General features: G+C 42.3%; 1 protein-coding gene across 2 annotated transcripts in view; it reads left to right on the forward strand.

The window, feature by feature from the left end:
• The first annotated feature begins 1,356 nt into the window (after positions 1-1,356).
• Positions 1,357-26,023, forward strand: part of LOC135529976 (dual specificity testis-specific protein kinase 1-like) — a 47,811-nt gene continuing 23,144 nt past the window's right edge. Inside the window, exons 1-6 of one of the 2 annotated variants that reach the window (XM_064958372.1) lie at positions 1,357-1,576; positions 2,097-2,199; positions 19,777-19,985; positions 21,285-21,406; positions 23,471-23,519; positions 24,122-24,271. In XM_064958372.1, the coding sequence (XP_064814444.1) occupies positions 2,169-2,199; positions 19,777-19,985; positions 21,285-21,406; positions 23,471-23,519; positions 24,122-24,271 (561 nt within the window). In that variant the 5' untranslated portion in view covers positions 1,357-1,576; positions 2,097-2,168. The remainder of the gene's footprint in view (positions 1,577-2,096; positions 2,200-19,776; positions 19,986-21,284; positions 21,407-23,470; positions 23,520-24,121; positions 24,272-26,023) is intronic. The other variant, XM_064958373.1, reaches the window with a different exon arrangement.

The following is a 26,023-nucleotide window of genomic DNA, read 5'->3' on the forward strand; positions in this document are numbered from 1 at the left end:
AGACATCACAACTATGAAATAACACATATGGAATCATGTAGTAACCAAAAAAGTGTTTTAAAAAATCTCTATATTTTATATTTGAGATTCTTCGAAGTACCCACTCTTTGCCTAGATGCCAGCTTTGCACAGCCCACATCATCACACCTCCTCCTCCATGCTTCATGGTGGGAACCACACATGTGGAGATCATCCGTTCACCTACTCTGCTTCTCACAAAGACACAGCGGTTGGAAACAGAAATCTCAAAGGACTCAACAGACCAAAGGGCAGATTTCACTGATCTAATATCCATTGTTTGTGTTTCTTGGCCGAAGCAAGTCTCTTCTTATTATTGGTGTCCTTTAGTAGTGGTTTCATTGCAGCATTTCGACCATGAAGGCCTGATTCACACAGTCTCCTCTGAACAGTTGATGTTGAGATGTGTCTGTTACTTGACCACTGTGAAGCATTTATTTGGGCTGCAATCTGAGGTGCAGTTAAATCTAATGAACTTATCCTCTGCATCTGTGGTAACTCTGGCTCTTCCTTTCCTGTGGCAGTTCTCATGAGAGCCAGTTTCATCATATCGCTTGATGGTTTTTGCTACTGCACTTGAATAAACTTTCAAAGTTCTTGAAATTTTCCGGATTGACTGACCTTTATGTCTTAAAGTAATGATGGACTGTCATTTCTCTTTGCTTACTTGAGCTGTTCTTGCCATAATATGGACTTGGTATTTTACCAAATAGGGCTGTCTTCTGTATACCACACCTCCCTTTTCACAACTTATTGGCTCAAATGCATTAAGAAGGGAAGAAATTCCACAAATGAACTTTTAACAAGACACACCTGTTAATTGAAATGCGTTCCAGGTGACTACCTCATGAAGTTGGTTGCCAAGAGAATGCCAAGAGTATGCAAAGCTGTCATAAAGGCAAAGGGTGGCTACTTATTTTGATTCGTTTAACACCTTTTTTGGTCATTACATGATTCCATATCAGTTATTACATAGTTTTGATGTCTTCACTATTATTCTACAATGTAGAAATAAGTACAAATAAATAAAAACCCTGGAAGTGTGTCCAAACTTTTGACTGGTACTTTATATTACAGTATATACTGTGCTATTTACATCTTGTGCCTTATTCTTCTTATTGTACCTGCTGAATAATTACACGGGGAAAAAATAATGTATTTTCTATTGCATGATTACAAAGTAGCCAAGAGCACAACTGATCGGTGGCTATAATGTAGCTTCAAGCTTACAGAGTGGGTGGAGACTGAGTTGAGCGATATCAACCGGCGTAATTACAGTTGGCTCCAAAGGCAACCCATCAAACATGAATTTCATCAAGACTGTTTCACCCCCGCTCCGCCGTGCAACCGCTTTCACACCCTGAGTGGCGAGTGCGTTGGTTGGAGACTGAAGACCCAAACTGCATTCGGAAACAGTGCATAGCGCACCGAATTCGGATCCCAGTGTATCCTACGTAGCGAACGCAGTTCAAATATATCACTGTGTAGAATATAATCAATACATTTCTGGTGGAACACTTTACTCTTTATAAACGAATTGGACTGTTGTTATAACGATGTAAGTACCATTTATACCGATCAAGTATGTGTTAAATATGTGTTCAAGGTTGGAGTTTTGTTCAAGGATGGAGTTATAGCCTAAAGTTTCCCTTAATATTTTTCTAATAACAAGAGATCATTGATGGAAGAAGTGAAGATTAGGCTACATACCAACAATGTATTGAATAGAATATCGTACTGGGCAAATGGCTGGCTCTTAATCCAAAATCAAGACTCATTTGTTAGTATTTGTCATAGCCTACCCTACTTTACTTATGTAATCCTGTTTTCATTTGTAATATTTGAATTGATATTTACAGAAATTACAGACAGGGTCAATGTTTCTATTCCTTGCATGGAAAATGTGAATGCAACAGCTGGCCTACTGATTATTTGTTTATGCCTGCATGAACGCAAAGCCTAATGTATGTCACAGTATAGTAACAGTCCTGGCTCTGTGTGTGTGTGTGTGTGTGTGTGTGTGTGTGTGTGTGTGTGTGTGTGTTTGCTCATTGTTGCATGCATGTGGTTCTCCCCAGCTTCTAGATAAAGACTATAACTACTGGGTATTGCACTGACTGGCGGCCAGTGCATTTCCCCCCATCCTCAAGATGCATATGAATAGCTTATTAAATCAATGGAGTAAGTACTGTAACTGTTTCTTACCCCTCTTAATATTGCATTGAAAATGCTATGAAAATATACCACAAACGCATTATATGACATCTCTATCATATCATTTGGTTTTTGATGTTCCCATGACAACTATGTGTCATATAGAAATATTTCACAGTTTTACAGAAGTAGTGCATTGCATTTTTATCCTAAGCTCTATTTTTACTCTTAGTCACATGCCTTTGATTCCGAGTGACTCCATCCATTACACTGAATTGTTTTATATCTTTCATTTTTCTAATATGTTTTGCTGCTTGCCCGTGATGGTGATTAAAGCATGTGTGCATGGAGCACCGTGCATTGAGTTGGATGTTGTTGATGATCAGCAGCTTTTGTAGATGTAATAATATTCTGTGTCATATAGATGTGTGTGTGTTTCTGTTTCCAAACCTGCACCATTCAGATGTGTCCCAAATGGCACCCTATTCTGTTATTCCCATTTACCAGCTACCTGCCGGTTAAGAGTGATGGGCCAGTAACCAAAAGGTCGCTCATTCGAATCCCTGAGCCGACTCGGTGAAAAATCTGTCAGTGCCCTTGAGCAAGGCACTTAACTCTAAGTGTTCCTGTAAATCACTCTGGATATGAGGATACACAGGTGAAATAAAATAAAAACATGTAAAATGTACTTTTAACCAGAACCCTAGTCAAAAGTACTGCACAAGGGAATAGGGTGCCATTTGGGGCGCAGGCCAAGTCTCTGATACAGTGTGACTAAGTGTGTATAACTGTCTTGTCCTAATATAGAAACTCCTCAGTATTGTGCGCTACTATCCTAACCGTGTTCAGAGGTGTTGAGTCAGAGAAATGTCCTACTATCTATCTATCTATCTATCTATCTATCTATCTATCTATCTATCTATCTATCTATCTATCTATCTATCTATCTATCTATCTATCTATCTATCTATCTATCTATCTATCTATCTATCTATCTATCTATCTATCTATCTATCTATCTGTCTGTCTGTCTGTCTGTCTGTCTGTCTGTCTGTCTGTCTGTCTGTCTGTCTGTCTGTCTGTCTGTCTGTCTGTCTGTCTGTCTGTCTGTCTGTCTGTCTGTCTGTCTGTCTATCCTCTGTGGTTTGAAGATCAGAGACTCAATTCTCTGAACAGGCTCCAGGTGAATACATTTGATGAGAGTGATGTACTGGCATGATAGAGACTTGAGCATCTAAAATAACCTTTGCTTTAAGGAATATCAGGGCCATACTAGAGTAGGAGTGCTGATCTAGGATCAGTCATTGTAATCGAAAAGGCTAAATATATCCTTGATAAGAGCACTCCTACCCTGAGACCCTTTCTGAATATGGACTTTGAAGATGTGCTGGGAATTGGAGTTTTCTGTTAAAGTGGTTGCTTATGGTTGTTAAGTGAATGATAACAGAAGCCATAGAGAATGTGAAGGACAGTGGAGGCTCCTCAGAGGAGGAAGAGGAGGACCCTCCTCAGCGAATTTCATAAAAATAGAAATAGTGAAATATTATAAAAGTTATCATTTTTAGATAATATTATACAAAATATATTCACGTCACCAAAAAGTTTATTAAAACACACTGTTTTGCAATGAAGGTCTACAGTAGCCTCAGTAGCACTCTGTAGGGTAGCACTATGGTGTAGCCAGAGGACAACTTGCTTCTGTCCTCCTCTGGGTGCATTGACTTCAATACAACACCTAGGAGGCTCATAGTTCTCTCCCCCTTACATGGACTTAAACAGTAAATATGACAACTTCCGGAGGATGTCCTCCAACCTATCAGAGCTCTTGCAGCAAGAACTCTGTAGGGTAGCACTATGGCGTAGCCAGAGGACAACTAGCTTCTGTCCTCCTCTGGGTGCATTGACTTCAATACAACACCTAGGAGTCTCATAGTTCTCTCCCCCTTCCATGGACTTAAACAGTAAATATGACAACTTCCGGAGGACGTCCTCCAACCTATCAGAGCTCTTGCAGCATGAACTGACATGTTGTCCACCCAATCAAAGGATCTGAAAATAAATCTAGTACTGAAAGCATAAGCTACAGCTAGCTAGCACTGCAGTGTATAAAATGTGGTGAGTAGTTCACACAAACAGAGAGAGACAGTTCAAACAAATTCATTTCTTACAAAATTAAGGAGAAGCAAGAGAGAAAGTGAGAGAGAAAGAGAGAGCTAGCCATATTTCGTAGTCTATTTTTTTCATGTTCACTCACTTAGCTAGCATCAAATGCAGCTACCTAGTTTAGCCTACTTAAACACCTGGCTCAAAATGGAAGGGATGCTATGTTAGCTAGCTGGCTCTGGCTATCCAACACTGGAACTCTTCCAAGCCAAGGTAAGCTTTTGGTTTAATTAATTTATTGCCACCGGGGCCCACCAGTCTAACTGCTAAACTGCTTGCTGCTGACTGTACGTGTACACTGTACTGCATGATTATAGAGGGTTTACTAACACGTTAGTTCTAGTAGCTATGTTGACTATGACGTCACAATAATGTAGGCTGTGTGTAGCAGTTAGCAGTCATGATATAAAGGTTTAGTACTGATATAAAGGTTTAGTACTGCTCAAGAGTCCAATGGCGGTGAGCTTTACACCACTCCAGCCGACGCTTGACATTACGTGTGGAGATTTTTGGCTTTTGTGCGGATGCTCGGCCATGGAAACCCATTTCATGAAACTCTGTTGCTTCCAGAGGCAGTTTGGAACTCAGTAGTGAGTGTTTTTTAAACATTACGCGCTTCAGAACTCGGCAGTCCCATTCTGTGAGTTTGCGTGGCCTACCCCTTTGCCATTGTTGCTCCTAGACATTTCCACTTCACAATAACTGTCACATGAGTTGACGCTGGAGAGACGAAGCAGGTAGAGGGAGTCAAACATTTAATGAGGAACGGACATGGAACGAGACAGGAACAGAAAACAAAGACAAAAAACAATCAGCAGGGAACAGAGCAGGGAAACTGACAAATATAGGGGAGGTAATAAACAGATGATAAGTGAGTCCAGGTGAGTCCAATATCACTGAAGCTCGTGACAAGGGAAGGCAGGTGTGCGTAATTGATGGCAGGTGTGCATGATGCAAGAACTGACGATCCGGCTGAGGCCCGATGTGGGATGGGAGCCATCCGAGCCAACTGGGGCAAGGAAACCTCTCGAGCCAGCTAGGGCGTGGAAGCCCGACGAGCTGGCTAGGCACCACGTGTTCTATTGGTGGAGACCCAGAGCCGATGCCACTATACCAACCGGAACGCCAGTACGCTCCGATGCTTTGTGTGATGCATTCTGTCACATGAGTTGACGCTGGAGAGACAAAGCAGGTATGGGGAGTCAAGCATTTAATAAGGAACAGACATGGAACGAGACAGGAACATCATCAGCATACAAAAAACAAAGACAAAAAACAATCAGCAGGGAACAGAGCAGGGAAACTGACAAATATAGGGGAGGTAATAAACAGATGATAAGTGAGTCCTGGTGAGTCCAATATTGCTGAACCGCGTGACGAAGGAAGGCAGGTGTGCGTAATTGATGGCAGGAGTGTGTGATGAAGGGCAGCCTGGCACCCTCAAGCGCCAGGGGAGGCAAGAGCGGGACTATACGTGACAATAACAGCCCTTACAGTTGATCGGGGCAGCTCTAGTAGTGCAGAAATTTGCGGAACTGACTTGTTGGAAAGGTGGCATCCTATGACGGTGCCACATTGAAAATCACTGAGCTCTTCATTAAGGCCATTCTACTGCCAATGTTTGTCTATGGAGATTGCATGGCAGTGAGTTCTATTTTATACACCTGTCAGCAATGGGCTGAAATGACCAAATCCACTTATTTGAAGGTGTGTCCACATACTTTTGTATATATAGTGTAGATGCGAGAACGAGTTGTATATACAACTAGCTGTTGTCCACATGTGGCTGCTATGAAAGTGGACTGTGTTTGCATGTGATCAGGGGATTATTCATTCATCTTATTCTGTTGAAAAAAAATATTAAACGGAAGCAATCCGAATGAAACGGTGATAAACATACCTGAATTTGTCCAATAGAAACTCTTTTTTGCAACTGTTGGATCAGCTAGATGCAGGCAAGAGTGTGCTGTTGCAGGCAAGACTGTCTGTTACCTTGATTACTCTAAATTCTCTCGACCTGTGCACGTGCATTGCAAACTTTCATTCGTAAGCTAGGTTGTAGCAACCTCATGATAGGTACAGGGAACATTTTAGTATCATATACGTAGTAGCCTAAACCTGCCTCTGTTACATTGAGTTGGGTGAATGGAATATGAATGACAGCCATCCAATATGCTGCAATATAAATAAGGCTATTTTCAGGAGAGGGGAGTCAGGAGAGGGCAGTCAGGAGAGGGGAGTCAGGAGAGGGGAGTCAGGAGAGGGCAGTCAGGAGAGGGCAGTCAGGAGAGGGGAGTCAGGAGAGGGGAGTCAGGAGAGGGCAGTCAGGAGAGGGCAGTCAGGAGAGGGGAGTCAGGAGAGGGCAGTCAGGAGAGGGCAGTCAGGAGAGTGCAGTCAGGAGAAGGGAGTCAGGAGAGGGCAGTCAGGAGAGGGCAGTCAGGAGAGGGGAGTCAGGAGAGGGCAGTCAGGAGAGGGCAGTCAGGAGAGTGCAGTCAGGAGAAGGGAGTCAGGAGAGGGCAGTCAGGAGAGGGCAGTCAGGAGAGGGGAGTCAGGAGAGGGCAGTCAGGAGAAGGGAGTCAGGAGAGGTCAGTCAGGAGAGGGCAGTCAGGAGAGGGGACTCAGGAGAGGGGAGTAAGGAGAGGGGACTCAGGAGCGGGGACTCAGGAGAGGGGACTCAGAGGAGGGAGAGGCTGGGAGAGGCTGTTGTTGTTTATGATGATGTAATCAGAGGGGTTGAATCTTTCTGCCTGTCCTCCTCAGAATCAGGATTACAAAAGTACTGGGAAAATAGAGTGTGTTACAACAAGTATATGTTGGTGGTTGCATCCAAACGGTACCCTATTCATTTTATAGTGCACTACTTTCTAGTAGAGTCATGTGGTCACTGGTCAAAAGTTGTCTACTGTAAAAGGATTAGAATGCCATTTGCGATGCAGTCGTTCTGTCCGATTGACTTCATAGCCTTAGCCTCTTAGCTCACACAGATGTCACTGTGTGCTGTATGTTATAGTGAAGCATGCATGGGGAAAACCTTTCTGTAAAGACTTGCTCACATCGCACCAAATGTGGATCAGCGAGCTGTGTTTTGTAAGTCGCTCTGGATAAGAGCGTCTGCCAAATTACTTAAATGTAAATGTAAATGTCAGGGCTCACCTGCTGTAGATGTTTTACTGGCAACATTTTTCATGGGATTCCACATGGTAAACCGATGTACATTCGGTTTGCAATTTACGTTCAGAGGTGCTAAGTACTCTCGGCCAGCAAACACTGTTGGTGTGTCTGAGCCCTAGGTCTGTTGGCTCTGTCCCGAATGGTTCCTTATTCCCTTTATAGTGCAATACTTTTGACTTTTTCACTATAGTTCACTATATTGGGAATAAGGTGATGTTTGGGATGCCAAATGTTATTATCTGATTTATGGTGCATTTTCAAGAATGTATGGGGTGTTGTAGTTAAACACCCAAACTATTTCAGATTTGACACTGACACTCCACTCTTCCCTCATCTGACCAATGACTTGCAAATAAGGTTGGAAAGGGAGGGAATATTACTGGAAACTTTCGAAGTTCACCAGTAAACTACCAGAATTTTGGTATCTTTCAAGGAAAGGGATGACACAAATATTAATTCAGTGATTAAGTCAGTGATTCTCTCATTAACGCAGGTGTGAATGTTGACGAGGACAAGGCTGGAGATCATTCTGTCATGCTGATCGAATAACAGACTGGAAGCTTCAAAAGGAGGGTGGTGCTTGGAATCATTGTTCTTCCTCTGTCAACCATGGTTACCTGCAAGGAAACACGTGCCATCATCATTGCTTTGCAAAAAAATGAATTTACAGGCAAGGATATTGCTGCCAGTAAGATTGCACCTAAATCAACCATTTATCGGATCATCAAGAACTTCAAGGAGAGCGGTTCAATTGTTGTGAAGAACGCTTCAGGGCCCCTAAGAAAGTCCAGCAAGCGCCAGGAACGTCTCCTAAAGTTGATTCAGCTGCGGGATCGGGGCACCACCAGTAAAGAGCTTGCTCAGGAATGGCAGCAGGCAGGTGTGAGTGCATCTGCACGCACAGCGAGGCGAAGACTTTTGGAGGATGGCCTGGTGTCAAGAAGGGCAGCAAAGAAGCCACTACTCTCCAGGAAAAAAATCAGGGACAGACTGATATTTTGCAAAAGGTACAGGGATTGGACTACTGAGGACTGGGGTAAAGACATTTTCTTTGATGAATCCCCTTTCCGATTGTTTGGGGCATCCGGAAGAAAGATTGTCCGGAAAAGACAAGGTGAGTGCTACAATCAGTCCTGTGTCATTCCAACAGTAAAGCATCCTGAGACCATTCATGTGTGGGATTGATACTCATCCAAGGGAGTGGGCTCACTCACTGCTAAATGACTTAAATGTAAATGTAAATGTAATAAAGAATGGTACCAACACATCCTCCGAGAGCAACTTCTCCCAACCATCCAGGAACAGTTTGGTGACGAACAATACCTTTTCCAGCATGATGGAGCACCTTGCCATAAGGCAAAAGTGATAACTAAGTGGCTCCGAGAACAAAGCATCGATATTTTGGGTCCATGGCCAGGAAACTCCCCAAACCTTAAACCCATTGAGAACTTGTGGTCAATCCTCAAGAGGCTGGTGGACAAACAAAAACCCACAAATTCTGACAAACTCAATGATTATGCAAGAATGGGCTGCCATCAGTCAGGATGTGGCCCAGAGGTTAATTGACAGCATGCCAGGGCGGATTGCAGAGGTCTTGAAAAAGAAGGGTCAACACTGCAAATTTTGACTCTTTGCATCAACTTCATGTAATTGTCAATAAAAGTCTTTGACACTTATGAAATGCTTGTAATTATACTTCAGTATTCCATAATTACATCTGACAAAAATATCTAAAGACTCTGAAGGAGCAAACTTTGTGGAAATTAATATTTGTGTCATTCTCAAAACTTTTGGCCACGATTGTAGTTTACCACTTGTTATCTAGTGGGTAGTTAGCCCTTGATCCGCCACTATGTTTAACAGCAGAGAAAACACCCTAAATTATATTTTTTCAACTTGAAATTTGATTACTTTTCCTAGATTGACCCCAACATTAGAAAAAGTGAAACATCACCTTTGTTCATATGTCATAGAAAGCTGTACACCACCAGGGTACAAAGATTGTCTTAGGGTTTTTGACCCAACAGTTATAAAATAATTTACACACCACTAAAAACACACACACACACACAATGAGAAATTGAGATTATGTGTGTTACAGATTGAAATGAAGGGGAAGATCACCATGGTTGGCACAGTTAGAAAGAACAAGCCTGAGCTCACCCTGCACTCCTCGCAACAAGGGGGTGAGAGGCCTTTTCATCAAAGTTTGCCTTCATGCTCACCTCCACTCCAGTTTCTTACCTCCCAAAGAGCAACAAGAATGTGATCCCCCAGAGCACACTGCACAAAATGGCTGAGATCAGTGATCGTGAGGACAGAAAGCCAGCCATCGTCCTGGACTACAACCACAACAAAGGACACATGGACATCCTGGACAAGGTGATTAGAACTTAAAGCTGCAGGAGGATGACTGCCCACTGGCCCCTGGTCATCTTCCATAACCTAATTGATGTTACAATTTGTGATATGGAACAAGTTCAACCCTACCTGGATGCCTGATAAGCGGAACAAGAGGAGGGTGTTCCTGGAGCAGCTGGGAAAGGCACTTGTAACCCCATACATTCAAAGAAGGGAACACCTCCCCCGCACAGCAGCCTCTTCAGGGCTTGTGAAAGCTGTTCAGGGGGCGGAATCTTGTCCTGATCCATCTGAGGCTGCAGCTGGGGAAGGCAAGAGGAAGAGGTGCCAATTCTGCACCCCAAATATGGATTGTAAAACAAATACTATGTGCTGCACATGTGAGAAATGCATCAGCAAAGTCCATGCACACACACACTTGCATACTGTCCTACATGTGCTAATTAGTGTTGATTGATTTATGTTCTTCACATTTTTGTATCTATTATCTTGTGTTATTCTTATTTATTGTTGTTGTTTATACACCTTGTGGGTGGGGGCAATGGTTTAAAAAATGGGAGAAGACTAGTATTTTGTAGTTGAATTCCTCATTGTACAGTATATAAGAATATATCACTGTTGCCAAAAAAGACTGTTATTGTTTCCCTTCAATAAAACACATTCAAAACTTTCTGCACATTTCTGCTACTTTCTTAGGCTATACAGGTGCTATCTCTTGCTAAAAAAATGTATGTTTACACCTATGCAGTACCTTTAGCAATAATAATAATAATCAAGAATTATGACAGGTGTTGTAATAAAAAATGATTGCTGTCCACTGATTAAATGCAGTCTTTCTGCATTGTGTAGAGGGAAAGATATCAAAGTTTGTGATGAATGACAGGTTGTTCCTTTGCTTTATTTTAGGGGTTTAGTAAATTCTTGTGAATTTTGTACCCTTAAGACAAGGGGAGAATACAGAATGTTAAGACTACACAAGGGTTAAGATTAACACAGGTGTCTGTAATTTCTCTTGCCATCTCTCTGCCCTTTTCACATGTAAAATATATAAAATAATTAACTAAGATGATTTAAAAAATAAAATGACATATCTGTAAAACATTATCGTAAATATGAACCAGAAACTTAGTAAACAACATTGGTTTTTATGTGTGGTTCAGTTGGTAGCGCATAGCACTTGCAATGCCAGGGTTATGAGTTCAATTCCCACAGGGGACCAGTATAATGTATGCACTCACTGCTGTAAGCTCTTCTGGATAACAATGTCTGCTAAAATGTAACATGAGTTTTTTACATTTATTTTTTATTTTTTTATTTCACCTTTATTTAACCAGGTAGGCTGTTTGAGAACAAGTTCTCAGGTGCGACTGCGACCTGGCCAATATAAAGCATAGAAATCCGACACATACAACAACACAGAGTAACAGAGTTACACATAGAATAAACAAGACAATGCTTTCAGTATGAAATATCCTTATATATTTTTTACACACTATTATTTATTTTACTATGTATTTGTTGTCAATGTTTTGCTGGCAAACTGGTGGCAGTTGTGAAAAAAGTCAACAGTTGGATGAGTTGCAGAGATAATTGAAAATAATGGCATTATTGATTAAATGTTTATTTCATCAATTAGCCTATTATCTACTAGAAACTCATGGACAATATGGACACATAGATACAAATAAAAATGAATGCTGTATATGAATAAAAAATAATGTAGGTATAAATTACCAAAGTTATAATTGATTGCCATATATTTTCTGTTAGTTACCAAAATTACTAAATATTCCGTTAACTTTGGTAAATTACTGGTGGCTTTGCAAACTATGTTGTTCCTTCCTACAGTATTAGTGACGCCTGTCCAAGACTGTTCAAGAAACAGACTGTTCTTTAATTCCTAATCTGTCCTCCCTCACTAAATGTCAATTCCACATTTTAATGGAACAATGTCCCTACTTACATAATCAAATACCTCCCAGGTTTTAATGGAGGTTGCAATGCTTTTATTTCAGGATGCCTTAACATGATTGTTTTATTGAGTGCTGATGATAGTAGTCTTTGAGTCTGGAGTTTGCAATGGCCTACTCTTACAGTGGTTGGCTACCCTGAACATGCCGAAACAATCCTTAGTTCCAGTTGGTTGTTTGACCAATGCATGGGAGGAGTTCCATGGGATCTACAGGAGAACGCTGTGTCTGAAATGGCACCCTATTCCCTATATAGTGCACTACTTTTGAACAGAGCTCTATGCATGCCTTGGTCAAAAGTAGTGCACTATATAGGAAATAGAGTGCCGTTTTGGACAAACACATGTTAGAGAGGGACAGAGTTACATTGTGTGCTGTTGACATTCTGTGTAACCTGCCATATACTGCATCCAGCCAACAAATGCATATGCGAGGATGCTGTTCATCGACTACAGCTCGGCCTTCAATACCATAGTGCCCTATAAGCTCATTACAAAGCTCACAGCCCTGGGTCTGAACTCCTCCCTATGCAACTGAGTCCTGGACTTCCTGACTGACCGCCCCCAGGTGGTGAAGGTAGGCAACATTATCTCCTAGACACTGATCCTCAACACGGGGGCCCCACAAGGGTGCGTCCTCAGTCCCCTCCTGTATCCCCTGTATACCCACGACTGCGTGGCCTCAGACAGTTCCAACTAAATCATCAAGTTTGCCGATCAACAACAACGACGAGAAAGCCTACAGAGAGGAGGTAAGCACTCTGACGACATGGTGCCAGATTAACAACCCCTCCCTTGACGTTAGCGAAACAAAGAAGCTGATTGTGGACTTCAGGAGGAACCAGGTTGGACACATCAACGGGGCTGCCATGGAGACGGTCAATAACTTCAAAATCCTCGGCGTAAACATCTCAGTGAAGCTAAAATGGTTTAACCACACGGACAACATAGTGAAGAAGTCACAACGGTGACATCGAGAGCATGTTGTTGGGCTGCATCACAGCCTGGTACGGCAACTCCACCGCCGCAGACCGCAAGGCTCTTCAGAGGGTGTACATGCAGCCAAATGCACCATGAGGTGCACACTGCCTTACAGGACACCTACAACACCAGGTGTCGCAGGAAGTCAAGAAGATCATCAGGGACCCCAGGCACCAAACCATGACCTGTTCTCCCCACTTCAATCACTCAGACATGGCAGTACAGAAGCATCATGGCAAAAACTGAAAGGCTGGCAAATTGTTCCTACCCTCAGACTATCAGGCTGCTGAATAGCCACCACGAGTCAGCTACCTGCTCGCCCTGCCAACTGCTACTTCTCCTATGGACAATCCCCTCCCCCCTCCAATCCTCAACCCTCACTTACCTTACCTGCTAGCCTATGGACAATCCCCTCCCCCTCCAATCCTCAACTCTCACTTACCTTACCTGCTAGCCTATGGACAATCTTTAGCCTGCTGTCCCCCCTTCTACTCCCCCGTTAAATTTCACATGGATATTTAGCGCTGAACTTTCACGAAATAGCTTGAATAGAGCCTTAATAGTGCCTTTTTGGTTCAACGAAGGAAAGGTGGTCATACAATGGATCATGTAACTTTTTGATCCTGCTCCTGAAATTTGCTCCTGCATTCATCCCAGTAATCAGCAACAGAGCATTGGGGTATGTACAATTACAATAATACTTTATGGTCAATTTATAAAAATCTCTCTCTCTCTCTATATATATATAACATAAACATACTGTTGACACGTAGGGTGTGGTGTAATGGAATGTTTTGCCTTGTGTGGTATTGTGGGGTTTTATACTCTTATATAGGTGTCATAACCAGCCATAAAAACACACAATATATGTCACAACAGGTATAAATATATGTGTCATGACAGTGATAACAGGTTATGACAAGTTATATTAGCTGTTATGAAGTATTATGACTTGGTTATGACCGTGTTATAACCTGTTATGATGCTGGGTGTCACAAAGTTTAAATGATCAAATATAAAATGAGTCCTTTACTACTATACCCCATAGAAAACACATTCCATTCATAAATGGTAACAAAGACACTTATTTTACCCCTTATTTTTGTTTGCACAAAACTACCCCCATACGTGCATTCATTTGTATGGGTTACCTTCAGACGAGTTGTAGAGCAAAACAGAGAACACCGTCTTGTCTCATCTTTGAGGTCATACTAGTTAGTAGGCTAAGAAGTTTTTGATTTAGATGTTTTCATCAGAAAAAAATCTCAAATTTAAAATGATTTTGCTGGCAATGTTTGTATCATGTTGGTTAAATAGGGGGTTAAATATGTGTAAAAAAAACTGGAACCAACAAGCTGTCACAGTCGCACTGCAAAATTAGACATTTTTTCAAGTTTCTCCCTGACTGTAACACTGATGCTAACAGCTGCATATTTTACCTCATTGCTATGCCATCTATTTTGAACCTTTAAATGTTATTATGCAATTACATTCCTTATTCCTGGCAGAAACTCAGTTCATTGAAAGTCTCTCCCTTTGTATTATTTCCTTCAGTTCCTTCCTTTCTTTATTCCTCTCTCACTCTCTATCTCTTTCTCTAGAAAACATTTCAGCTGTTCATGCATAATTGAGTTATGCCTTGATTTGGACTCTCAGGTCAGGCTGAGCAAGAACCCATACAATCTCAGACAGACAGCCATACAGTACATGGCACATACAGTTGAAGTCAGAAGTTTACATACACTTAGGTTGGAGTCTACTGCTACTCTCTGTTCATCATAAATGCATAGTCACTTTAACCATATATAGATGTACATACTTCCTCAATCAGCCTGACTAACCGGTGTCTGTATGTAGCCTCGCTACATTTATAGCCTCGCTACTGTATATAGCCTGTCTTATTACAGTTGTTTTATTTCTTTACATACCTATTGTTCACCTAATACCTGTTTTGCACTATTGGTTAGAGCCTGTAAGTAAGCATTTCACTGTAAGGTCTACTACACCTGTTATATTCGGCCCATGTAACAAATAAATTTGATTTGAGTCATTGAAACTCGTTTTTCAACCACTCCACAAATTTCTTGTTATCAAACAATAGTATTGGCAAGTCGGTTTGGACATCTACTTTGCGCATGACACAAGTCATTTTTCCAACAATTGCTTACATTATCTCACTTATAATTCACTGTATCACAATTCCAGCAGGTCAGAAGTTTACATACACTAAGTTGACTGTGTCTTTAAACAGCTTGGAAAATTACAGAAAATTATGTCATGGCTTTAGAAGCTTCTGATAGGCTAATTGACATCATTTGAGTCAATTGGAGGTGCACATGTGGATGTATTTCAAGACCTACCTTCAAAATCGGTGACTCTTGGCTTGACCTCATGGGAAAATCAAAAGAAATCGGCCAAGACCTCAGAAGAAAAAAATTGTAGACCTCCACAAGTCTGGTTCATTCTTGGGAGCAATTTCCAAATCCCCGAAGGTACCACTTTCATCTGTACAAATAATAGTATGCAAGTATAAACACCATGGGACCACGCAGCCATCATAACGCTCAGGAAGGAGACACGTTCTGTCTCCTAGAGATGAACGTACTTTGGTGTGAAAAGTACAAATCAATCCCAGAACAACAGCAAAGGACCTTGTGAAGATGCTGGAGGAAACAGGTAAAAAAGTATCTATATCCACAGTCGAACGAGTCCTATTTCGACATAACTTGAAAGCAACTGCTCCTAAGCCGTCATAAAAAAAAGCCAGACTACGGTTTGCAACTGCACATGGGACAAAGATTGTACTTTTTGTAGAAATGTCCTCTGGTCTGATGAAACAAAAATAGAACTCTTTGGCCATAATGACCATCGTTATGTTTGTAGGAAAAAGGGGAAGGCTTGCAAGCCGAAGAACAGCATCCCAACCGTGAAACACAGGGGTGGCAGCATCATGTTGTGGGTGTGCTTTGCTGCAGGAGGGACTGGTGCACTTCACAAAATAGATGGCATCATGAGGATGGAAAATGATGTGGATATATTGAAGCAACATCTCAAGACATCAGTCAGGAAGTTAAAGCTTGGTCGCAAGTGGGTCTTCCAAATGGACAATGAACCCAAGCATACTTCCAAAGTTGTACATACAGTTGAAGTTAAAACTGTACATACTGTACATTTAAATAAACAATTCAAGTGGCTTCTGCATATTCCACCTGTGTGATGTGACCTATAGTTGAGACTGAGCACATTCAGCACCACAGATATGTGGTGTCTGGCCGGGTGCCGTATGTTTCAGACCTATTGATCAGCTGTAGAGCCACACAACAGGATCTCTACATGCTCTTCCTGTGTTGGTCACCAAACTGCAGACATAAGCAGGCAGCATTAGGGTTCCTGTGTCTCCCCTGGATGGATGTCTGAAGATCCACGAGGCAATTAACACTTCAAATGTCCTCATTGGATCCACCCTGTGTTTTGCGTCCTAAATGGCACTCTATTCCCTATCAGAGCCCATATATGCCCTGGTCAAAGTAGTGAATGTGGTGCCATTTGAGACACACAAGTGTTGTGTTCACCCTAATGCACTCAGCTGGAGCCACAAGCCCTGAGTAAATCGTTATGTAGGATTAATGACCCAGCTTCCAATCTGTACCATAATGGTCTGTGTCTGAGATCAACAGACAGAGCAGTGGAGACTATTTACAGATTCTGAATCTGGCTGGCCTGCCATATTGACTGAAGCCTATGTGTGGATGGCATGTTGCTGTTACACTAAGTTCATTATTACTGTATGTGCGTACACATGCATACAGACATACTCGCATTCAAACGCACACATGTGCACACAAACACACACACACACATACACACATAGTTCCACACATGCACTCAGAAACAGTGCCACACATGTACTCAAACGCATATAGTTAGCCTTGATGTCTTGTTTTTGTATGGTTATTTTCCTTAGGTTTTCTCTTTTTTCTCTTCTGTCCTTTCTGTTGGTTGTTGGCATTTTGGGTGGGTGGTTGTTTTGGTTGGGTTGGAGGGCGGCATTGGCTTGGGGTTTTGGAGGGGGGCATTGGCTTGAGTTTTTTTGGGGGGGACAGTGGGGGGTCTCAGATGGTTGACGGGCAGCTCTTGGGGGAACTGTGGGAGGATCTTGGATGGTTGGTGCGCTTGACCCTGGTAGTTCCTGTGGATCGCTCTGGATGGGAGTGTCTGCTAGATGACTGAATATAATGTAAATGTCGATTGTATGTTTTAAAATTTGAAAACACATAACTTAAAAAGCGTTAGCACTGGGTATTTCCGAAATGGCACCCATTTGGCTCTGGTCAAAAGTAGCTCGCTGCAATATATAGGGAATAGGTTGGCATTTTGGACACAGACACTTCTTTCTGTAGGTGAGAGAGTGCTGCTGCATGACAGGGATCCTGTCAGACTCGAGTAAAACTTTTGTCGCTTGCGTGTCTGTGTGAAGGCTGTGTCATCCTTTGTGACGTCACCTGTTGACGTGATTCCACATCAGTCAGGAAATGGCCTTGCTGAAGTACACAAGTATTTGGTTCAGATGCCTCTGACTCTCTCTCTCTCTGCCCTGAACTGAGATAACAGTCAGATATGTGGGACTTCCTCAGACAGAGAGTCGTTCCCCTGAGGAATAGTCTTGGTTCACCAGTTCATCTTGGTGTGAACTGGTCTCACTGTGAAGGTCTCATAACTGACATGTCTTATCTGTGGGTAGGACGTCAGTAGGGCGGTTCCACTAGTAGTGTTTCTCCTGAAGGCCTCTGTGGTCAGACACAGGTCAAACTCACTGTTTAGTGTGATAACAGGCTTTTCCACAGGAAATCACTTTACTAAGGCTGCGGCCCAAATGGCACCCTATTCCATAGTGCTCTACCTATTCGCCCCCTGGTCAAAAGTAGTGCACTATAGGGAATAGGGTGCCATTTAGGATGCATTTCTAACTCGAGTTCGTACTTTTTTTGCAGCTCTTGGCTCAGTAACAAAACCCCTCTGTAAGATAAAGCTGAAATAGACGGACCGAAAAATCTGATTTGTAAACACAAATTGAATCCCAAAAATATGAAATTCAATCTAGAGACAGATTTGTTGTTTGTAAACTGAGATTCACTCCCAATTAAAGTGAAGTGCCATCAGATTGATGCTAAGGGAAGATGACACCATTACCTGATTTTTCTACCATTGTGTATTCAAACAAACCAGACTGTAATCCACATCCATATTTTCTGAATGCCATATAGGATGTACATTCTATGGTCTGTCACACAATGTTCTGACTTCTATGGAAGTAACTGTTTGATTGAGGAGGGTTGCAGCAGGCTACAGCTCTGGTGACTGTGACAGTGTGGCTCTAGGATGAAGTGTGAGCGTGCGTTTCTGTGCACCATACAGGATGCCATATAGGGTGCTTTGTCTTGGGATTTCTGTGAAAGTAACAGTTTGATTGAGGTGGATTGTAGCAGGCTACAGAATAGCTCTGGTAACTGTGTGAAAGACAGTGTGCCTCTATGATATACTGTAGATCCTCACCAGTGAGAGACATAATAAGGCTGCACTGCAAGCGTTTTCTCTGACAGCCAGCCGGGCTGGTGTTGCCGTGGTGGTGGTGGTGATGGTATGTGTGGGGGGGGGGGGGGGGGGGCTGCAGTTGAGATGAAAACACTGTGATTGTTTGTACACGGCTGTGGCTGTTAAAACAATGGCAGCGTGTGTGAGAGCTAACCTCTCATGGTGATTACCATGGTGGGGTTGATTCCCACTTGATTGACAAAGCCCTGCCAATTGTGTCAGCGTGTCAGTCTGTGCTGTTCACTGGCGTCATTGTCAGGACCAGGTTTGTTGTTGCTCCCTCGGAAGTCAAGTAAAACAACTTATTTTAAGTAAGATATTGTTTTCATAGCAGCAGGATAGGCACCTTTCCAGTGTGGTACAGACACGATATGGTTTCAAACACACAGAATTGTCCTTCCCTTACTACACACAGACAGACCAGTATATTATTTTATTTTATGAAATGCATTTTACACGTTCACCCACTGAAAAATCACTAGCCTCTACGGCTACACACATCACTATATCTTACTTAAAATAAGTTGTTTTACTTGACTTCCGGTGTCGGGACAGCATGGTGAAAGGGCAGAGGGAGCAACAACAAACCTGGAAAGGTGCCTATCCTGCTGCTATGAAAACAATGACAGTGTGGTTTTGTTTGCTGCACACACTTCCTGTTAGAGTTGGTCTTCTCAGCTGCATTTTCCTGTGAGAGTCGATTCCAATCATTTGTGTTTGATGTCTGATAAGGGCTTAGAATGCCTCAAAGCCTAAAAAGGACTCCTTAACGATAGAAGCGCACACTGATAATTATACATAAAGCAATTAAGGAACATAATCTTATGAGAAAAAGCTCCATTCACCTCTATCTGGTTACAAATGAATTAATGGAAGAGGATCACCTTCTCCAGATGAATCATCAGAAGAGCACATTTTACTTTCAAATATCTCCCCCTCATCCTGTAGTAGGCGGACATGTCCCTCTCATCAGATGCTCTCATTAAAATGAATAGAACCCCTCTCGATCTTCCTTGTTATTATTAGCCTAGAGGGAAAACAAGTCACTTGATTAGTCAGCTACACTGGACAGTCTCTCACCTGCATTGCCCAGGCCTACTACACTATTTTAAGGAACCATTATTCATGTCTCTTTGTTTCTCTCCATAAAGGGGAGGCACGTTCCATCCCATTGAGCTAATGAGCGTAGATTTAATTATTATCCGTTCTCTCTTTCATCCACTCTACTTTTTTTTGACATAGAGTTATTGCAGACTCTTTGTAAGGACAGGCATTCAGTGTAATCTGTCACAGAGGTGAGGGGTGTGTGTGTGTATGCGTGCACGTGTTCATGTGTATTTTTGTGTGTGTGTGTGTCTACCTTATAGCAGACATCACTCCCCACTCCAGGATGTGTGACTGTGACGTGGATGTGTCTTCAGAGCCCACCAGCCCCAGGCTCTATGGTGAGTCCTCTGACAAATACTACCATGTGGACCGCTGGCAGAAGCTCCGCACCGCCGTCCGCAAGCTGGAGTTCTGGGAGAACTTCACCGCCGAGCTCATCGGGAGCGGCTTCTTCTCCAAAGTCTACAAGGTACCTGGTCCCTCAATAAGCCATCTGTAGTGAACCGAGAATGCATCGCAAATGGCACCCTACTACCTATATAGTGCACTCCTTTTGACCAGAGCCCTATGGGCCCTGGTAAAAATAGCGTACTATATGCACAATAGGGTTCCATTTGCGCTGCATATTTAAGACAAAGCATGTTTTGTGTTGGAATGGCTGAGCATACTGGCCATCAATCTGTTTGATTTTATGTGATGATATAATCACAATGAAATAATGGAGTCGTTAATTAATTTACCTGCAAAAACAGCTCCTTTCAGACAGTCACTTAAACATTTTGTACTGGTTATATTACTAGGTCTTGAGCAGGTTTTTTAGTGGTTAAACTGTAAAAATGTGTCTGTTTCTCTCAGGTGATTGACAGTACTGTGAAATAACTCTTGTCTGTTTCTTTCAGGTGATTCACAGTACTGTGAAATAACGTGTCTGTTTCTTTCAGGTGATTCACAGTACTGTGAAATGAACAGTACTGTGAAATAACTCTTGTCTGTTTCTTTCAGGTGATTCACAGTACTGTGAAATAACTCTTGTCTATTTCTCTCAGGTGATTCACAGTACTGTGAATTTATTATTGTCTGTTTCTCTTAGGTGATTCACAGTACTGTGAAATAACTCTTGTCTGTTTCTTCTCAGGTGATTCACAGTACTGTGAAATAACTGTGAAATAACTTGTCTGTTTCTTTCAGGTGATTCACAGTACTGTGAATTTATTATTGTCTGTTTCTGTTTTCAGGTGATTCACAGTACTGTGAAATAACTCTGTCAGGTGATTGTTTCTTGTCTGTTTCTGGTGATTCACAGCACTGTGAAATAACTCTTGTCTGTTTCTTTCAGGTGATTCACAGTACTGTGAAATAATTTATTGATTTGTCTGTTGTCTCTCAGGTGATTCACAGTACTGTGAAATAACTTGTCTGTTTTCTCTCTGGTGATTCACAGTACTGTGAAATAACTTGTCTGTTTCTTTCAGGTGATTCACAGTACTGTGAAATAACTCTTGTCTGTTTCTCTCTGGTGATTCACAGTACTGTGAAATAACTTGTCTGTTTCTCTCTGGTGATTCACAGTACTGTGAAATAACTTGTCTCTTTCTCTCTGGTGATTCACAGTACTGTGAAATAACTTGTCTGTTTCTCTCTGGTGATTCACAGTACTGTGAAATAACTTGTCTCTTTCTCTCTGGTGATTCACAGTACTGTGAAATAACTTGTCTGTTTCTCTCAGGTGATTCATAGTACTGTGAAATAACTTGTCTGTTTCTCTCAGGTGATTCATAGTACGAGCCATAAGGTGATGGTGGTGAAGATCTATAAGAATGATGTGGACCAGGATAGCATCGTGCGTGAGATCAGCCTCCTGCAAAAACTCTCCCATCCCAACATAGTCAGGTATTAGTCAGTTACACCTTTTTGTGATGCCGACTTATAATAGTTGGTATATGACCTTATTGATACCATGTAAGAATTTTGCATCATTGCTTATTAAATAAAATAAATATTAATAGATTCATTATACCTGTCAATGTAATAAATTAAATAAAAATTGTTTAGATAACATTAAGCCGGATAAGCTTATAATTTTTGATTTATGTAAGATTATCTGTGTTATTACAGGGCATACACTATGAATGGGAATGCTGGGATGCTTTGTGTACTTTATGTCGTGCAGTCAATGGCTCCAGAACATCATAATCTAGTAACCACAAAGGCCTATTCTACCCATCTGAAGTGGTTACATAAGGTGTGAAGGCATAGTTTCAAGTGGATGTTATGTCGCGCACCACAGAATCACGGCAGACCTTTCCTGAATTCCAATCCAAAATATAGGTTATTATACTGTACTTCCAGTCATACTTATGCTAAATATAGCTACCCAGAAATCACCTTTGTCTCAAGACATCTCCAGATAGCGTCATTTATATGTTTAAAGATGTCTCAAGACATGTCTCAAGACATCTCCAGACATCTTCATTTATGTCTTAACATGTCTCAAGACATCTCCACACATCTTCATTTATATGTCTTAACATGTCTCAAGACATCTCCACACATCTTCATTTATATGTCTTAACATGTCTCAAGACATCTCCAGACATCTTCATTTATATGTCTTAACATGTCTCAAGACATCTCCACACATCTTCATTTATATGTCTTAACATGTCTCAAGACATCTCCACACATCTTCATTTATATGTCTTAACATGTCTCAAGACATCTCCACACATCTTCATTTATATGTCTTAACATGTCTCACGACGTCTCAAGATATCTCCAGACATCTTCATTTATATGTCTTAACATGTCTCAAGACGTCTCAAGACCTCTCCAGACATCTTCATTTATATGTCTTAACATGTCTCAAGACATGGTGATGACTGGGTATGTATACACATGCTGCTGAGTCTGTGAGGTGCAGTAATGGCCACAGCAGGAGGGACATAGTACTACCTTGTCACGTAGGCCAGCTCTCCCCGTATGAAGTGGTTACATAAGGTGTGAAGGCATTGTGTTTGTCCAAGCAATCTTATTTTAGCCTTTCTTTCAAGGCCACAGTATCAGTGGTTATTAAACAGCACAGTTTATCTGCTGAAGTCAGAGCATAGAGAGTCAATGATGAAAGTGAATATGAGTCCAATACAATATGTACCTGGCACAGATAGGGCATCCAGCCCTCTGTGAGTGGGCCATACTCAAACAATGATGTGAAAATCTGAATAATTTCTAATGTTGGAGCCTGAGAACATTGCCTTCCTCCAAACCCAAATGGAATCCTATTCCCTGTATAGTAAACTACTTTAAACCAGGGCCCATAGGGTGCAATTTGGAACTTACTCACTGTTAGAATGGCAATGTTATCAGGCTCCAATGTCAGAGCACTGTAAGAAGACTGATATGTTCGGTGGTTTTATGTAAGCCGTTGGTAATAACCTTTCAGTCAAGGTATACTGTAAACCAGTGTCTGGAATGGATGTAGTTTTTAGGTTGTTACTCTCGGGTGAGCATTGGCTACCGGCGAGTTTCTTGATGTTGTTTCTGTTCACAAGAGTCTAGGTTGTTGTTGAATGTCTGGCTCAGCTGGTCCTCAAAACATGTTTTCAGCCCTGAGCATCTTATGTAACTTATTGTATATTATGACCTGGCAGACAGATAGTGTGACGACCGGTGGGGCCAGGAGTGGTGGTCTTATTAGCCACTAAACCATCTTCAAGTACAGTATATTATAAATGTCATTATGATTCCACATTATAATTCTGTTGTCCATATAAAATCAAAATTGTATTGGTCACATACACATATTTAGCAGATGTTATTGGAGGTGTAGCGAAATGCTTGTGGTCCTAGCTCCAACAGTGCAGTAGTATCTAACAATTCACAATAATACACAAATCTTAAAGTAAAAGAATGGAAATAAGAAATATATGAATAACATATTGTTGTGATTTATTCTAGGTATCTGGGGATATGTGTGAAGGAAGATAAACTCTACCCTATTTTAGAGGTGAGTGTTACTTCCTCCACCTTGTACGGATGACGACTTCATACTAGTGAGATGAGTGGGGAGACACACTGTCTGTTTCTAGGAGATGTACCCTGTACGTATAGAAGGTTGGGTTGTGTGTGAGCCTCTCCATCTGGGCAAATATGGCCTGTAAGCGACTGAAACATGTTGGGTTTTACAATAAAGAAGCAGTTTTATCAACTTCAAATAGTTGCTGAATTTCCTCAGAATTTCTTCAGTTTGCTACTCAATTCCTGCCCCTTGGTTGGAATGCCAGGTGTGGCAGTGTTCCTTATCCTTTAAACTCAACTCTTATATCCAGGTCTGTTTCAGTATGTGATGCTAATCTAATGAGGTGTCTATCTATTTCAGCATGTTAGTGGGGGCTGATGGGTGTCTATCTGTTTCAGAATCTTAGTGGGGGTTGATGTGGTGCATATCTGTTTCATCTGTTTATGTTAGTGGGGGTTGATGGGGTGTCTATCTGTTTGTCTATCTGTTTCAGTATGTTAGTGGGGGTTGAGTATGTTATGTTAGTGGGGGTTGATGGGGTGTCTATCTGTTTCAATATGTGAGGCTGACGGGCTGTCTATCTGTTTTAGTATGTTAGTGGAGGATGTCTGGAAGAACTGTTGGCCAGGAAGGATGTGTCTCTGTGCTGGAGGGAGAAGGTGGACCTAGCCTGTGACATCACCAGAGGAATGATCTACCTGCATTACAAGAACATCTACCACAGGGACCTCAACTCAAAGGTACAGTCGACCAGGGGAAATCCCACCCACATCTACAGTACCACAGGGACCTCAACTCAAAGGTACAGTAGACCAGGGGAAAACCCACCCACATCTACAGTACCACAGGGACCTCAACTCCAAGGTACAGTAGACTAGGGGAAACCCCACCCACATCTACAATACCACAGGGACCTCAACTCCAAGGTACAGTAGACCAGGGGAAACCCCACCCACATCTACAATACCACAGGGACCTCAACTCCAAGGTACAGTAGACCAGGGGAAAACCCACCCACATCTACAATACCACAGGACCTCAACTCCAAGGTACAGTAGACCAGGGGAAAACCCCACCCACATCTACAGTACCACAGGGACCTCAACTCCAAGGTACAGTAGACCAGGGGAAAACCCCACCCACATCTACAGTACCACAGGGACCTCAACTCCAAGGTACAGTAGACCAGGGGAAAACCCACGCACATCTACAATACCACAGGGACCTCAACTCCAAGGTACAGTAGACCAGGGGAAAACCCACGCACATCTACAATACCACAGGGACCTCAACTCCAAGGTACAGTAGACCAGGGGAAAACCCACCCACATCTACAATACCACAGGGACCTCAACTCCAAGGTACAGTAGACCAGGGGAAAACCCCATCCACATCTACAGTACCACAGGGACCTCAACTCCAAGGTACAGTAGACCAGGGGAAAACCCACCCACATCTACAATACCACAGGGACCTCAACTCCAAGGTACAGTAGACCAGGGGAAAACCCACCCACATCTACAGTACCACAGGGACCTCAACTCCAAGGTACAGTAGACCAGGGGAAATCCCACCCACATCTACAGTACCACAGGGACCTCAACTCCAAGGTACAGTAGACCAGGGGAAAACCCCATCCACATCTACAGTACCACAGGGACCTCAACTCCAAGGTACAGTAGACCAGGGGAAAACCCACCCACATCTACAATACCACAGGGACCTCAACTCCAAGGTACAGTAGACCAGGGGAAAACCCCACCCACATCTATCACAGGGACCCTAACCACAAGGTACAGTAGACCAGTGGAAAACCCCACCCATTTCTATTGTAGATTATTGTTGTATTTGTGGTGCATAGACCACAAAGTAACCCAGAAAGTGAAAAGGAAAAATAAGGATGGTCCGCACTCAGCATTTGCAGTGAAAGAAAGAGGAAGCTGTAAAGGATGTTACCTCACTCAGTGGCTGTGTCTGAAATGGCATCCTACTCCCTGTATAGTGCACTACGTTTGGCCTGGCTACAGCCACTGACTGATCTCTTTGACATTAAGAAAACCCCTACTCTTACGACAAACTTTAGCAACATTGGTGCTGTGACATCATGTAGTGATCACATTGGCAGGTTTCCCTTTTAAAAGAGGTCTTCTGACCTCAATGGGACTTCCTGGATAAATAATGGTTAAATAAATTGGTTTCAACTGTTGTGGACAAAGCAGGGAACAGTTGAGTTGAGGTTCATTCAGTAGTCAGACTGAGGCTGAGGATAACTCTCTACCATGTGGAAAAGATATCAGCCTAAAAAAATTGGTTGTCTCATTCCCAGTTGCCAGGTTCCACAGAAGTGCAGGTTGGTTATGTTATGTAGAGGGACGAGCAACAAGCACGGTCCATTGTCATGCTAATGTACTCCCACTCTGAGCTTTGTTATTGCACGCACACACACACACACACACACACACACACACACACACACACACACACACACACAC

The sequence above is a fragment of the Oncorhynchus masou genome, unplaced genomic scaffold (genome assembly GCF_036934945.1).
Source record: "Oncorhynchus masou masou isolate Uvic2021 unplaced genomic scaffold, UVic_Omas_1.1 unplaced_scaffold_1225, whole genome shotgun sequence".
In the NCBI taxonomy this organism is placed as follows: domain Eukaryota; kingdom Metazoa; phylum Chordata; class Actinopteri; order Salmoniformes; family Salmonidae; genus Oncorhynchus; species Oncorhynchus masou.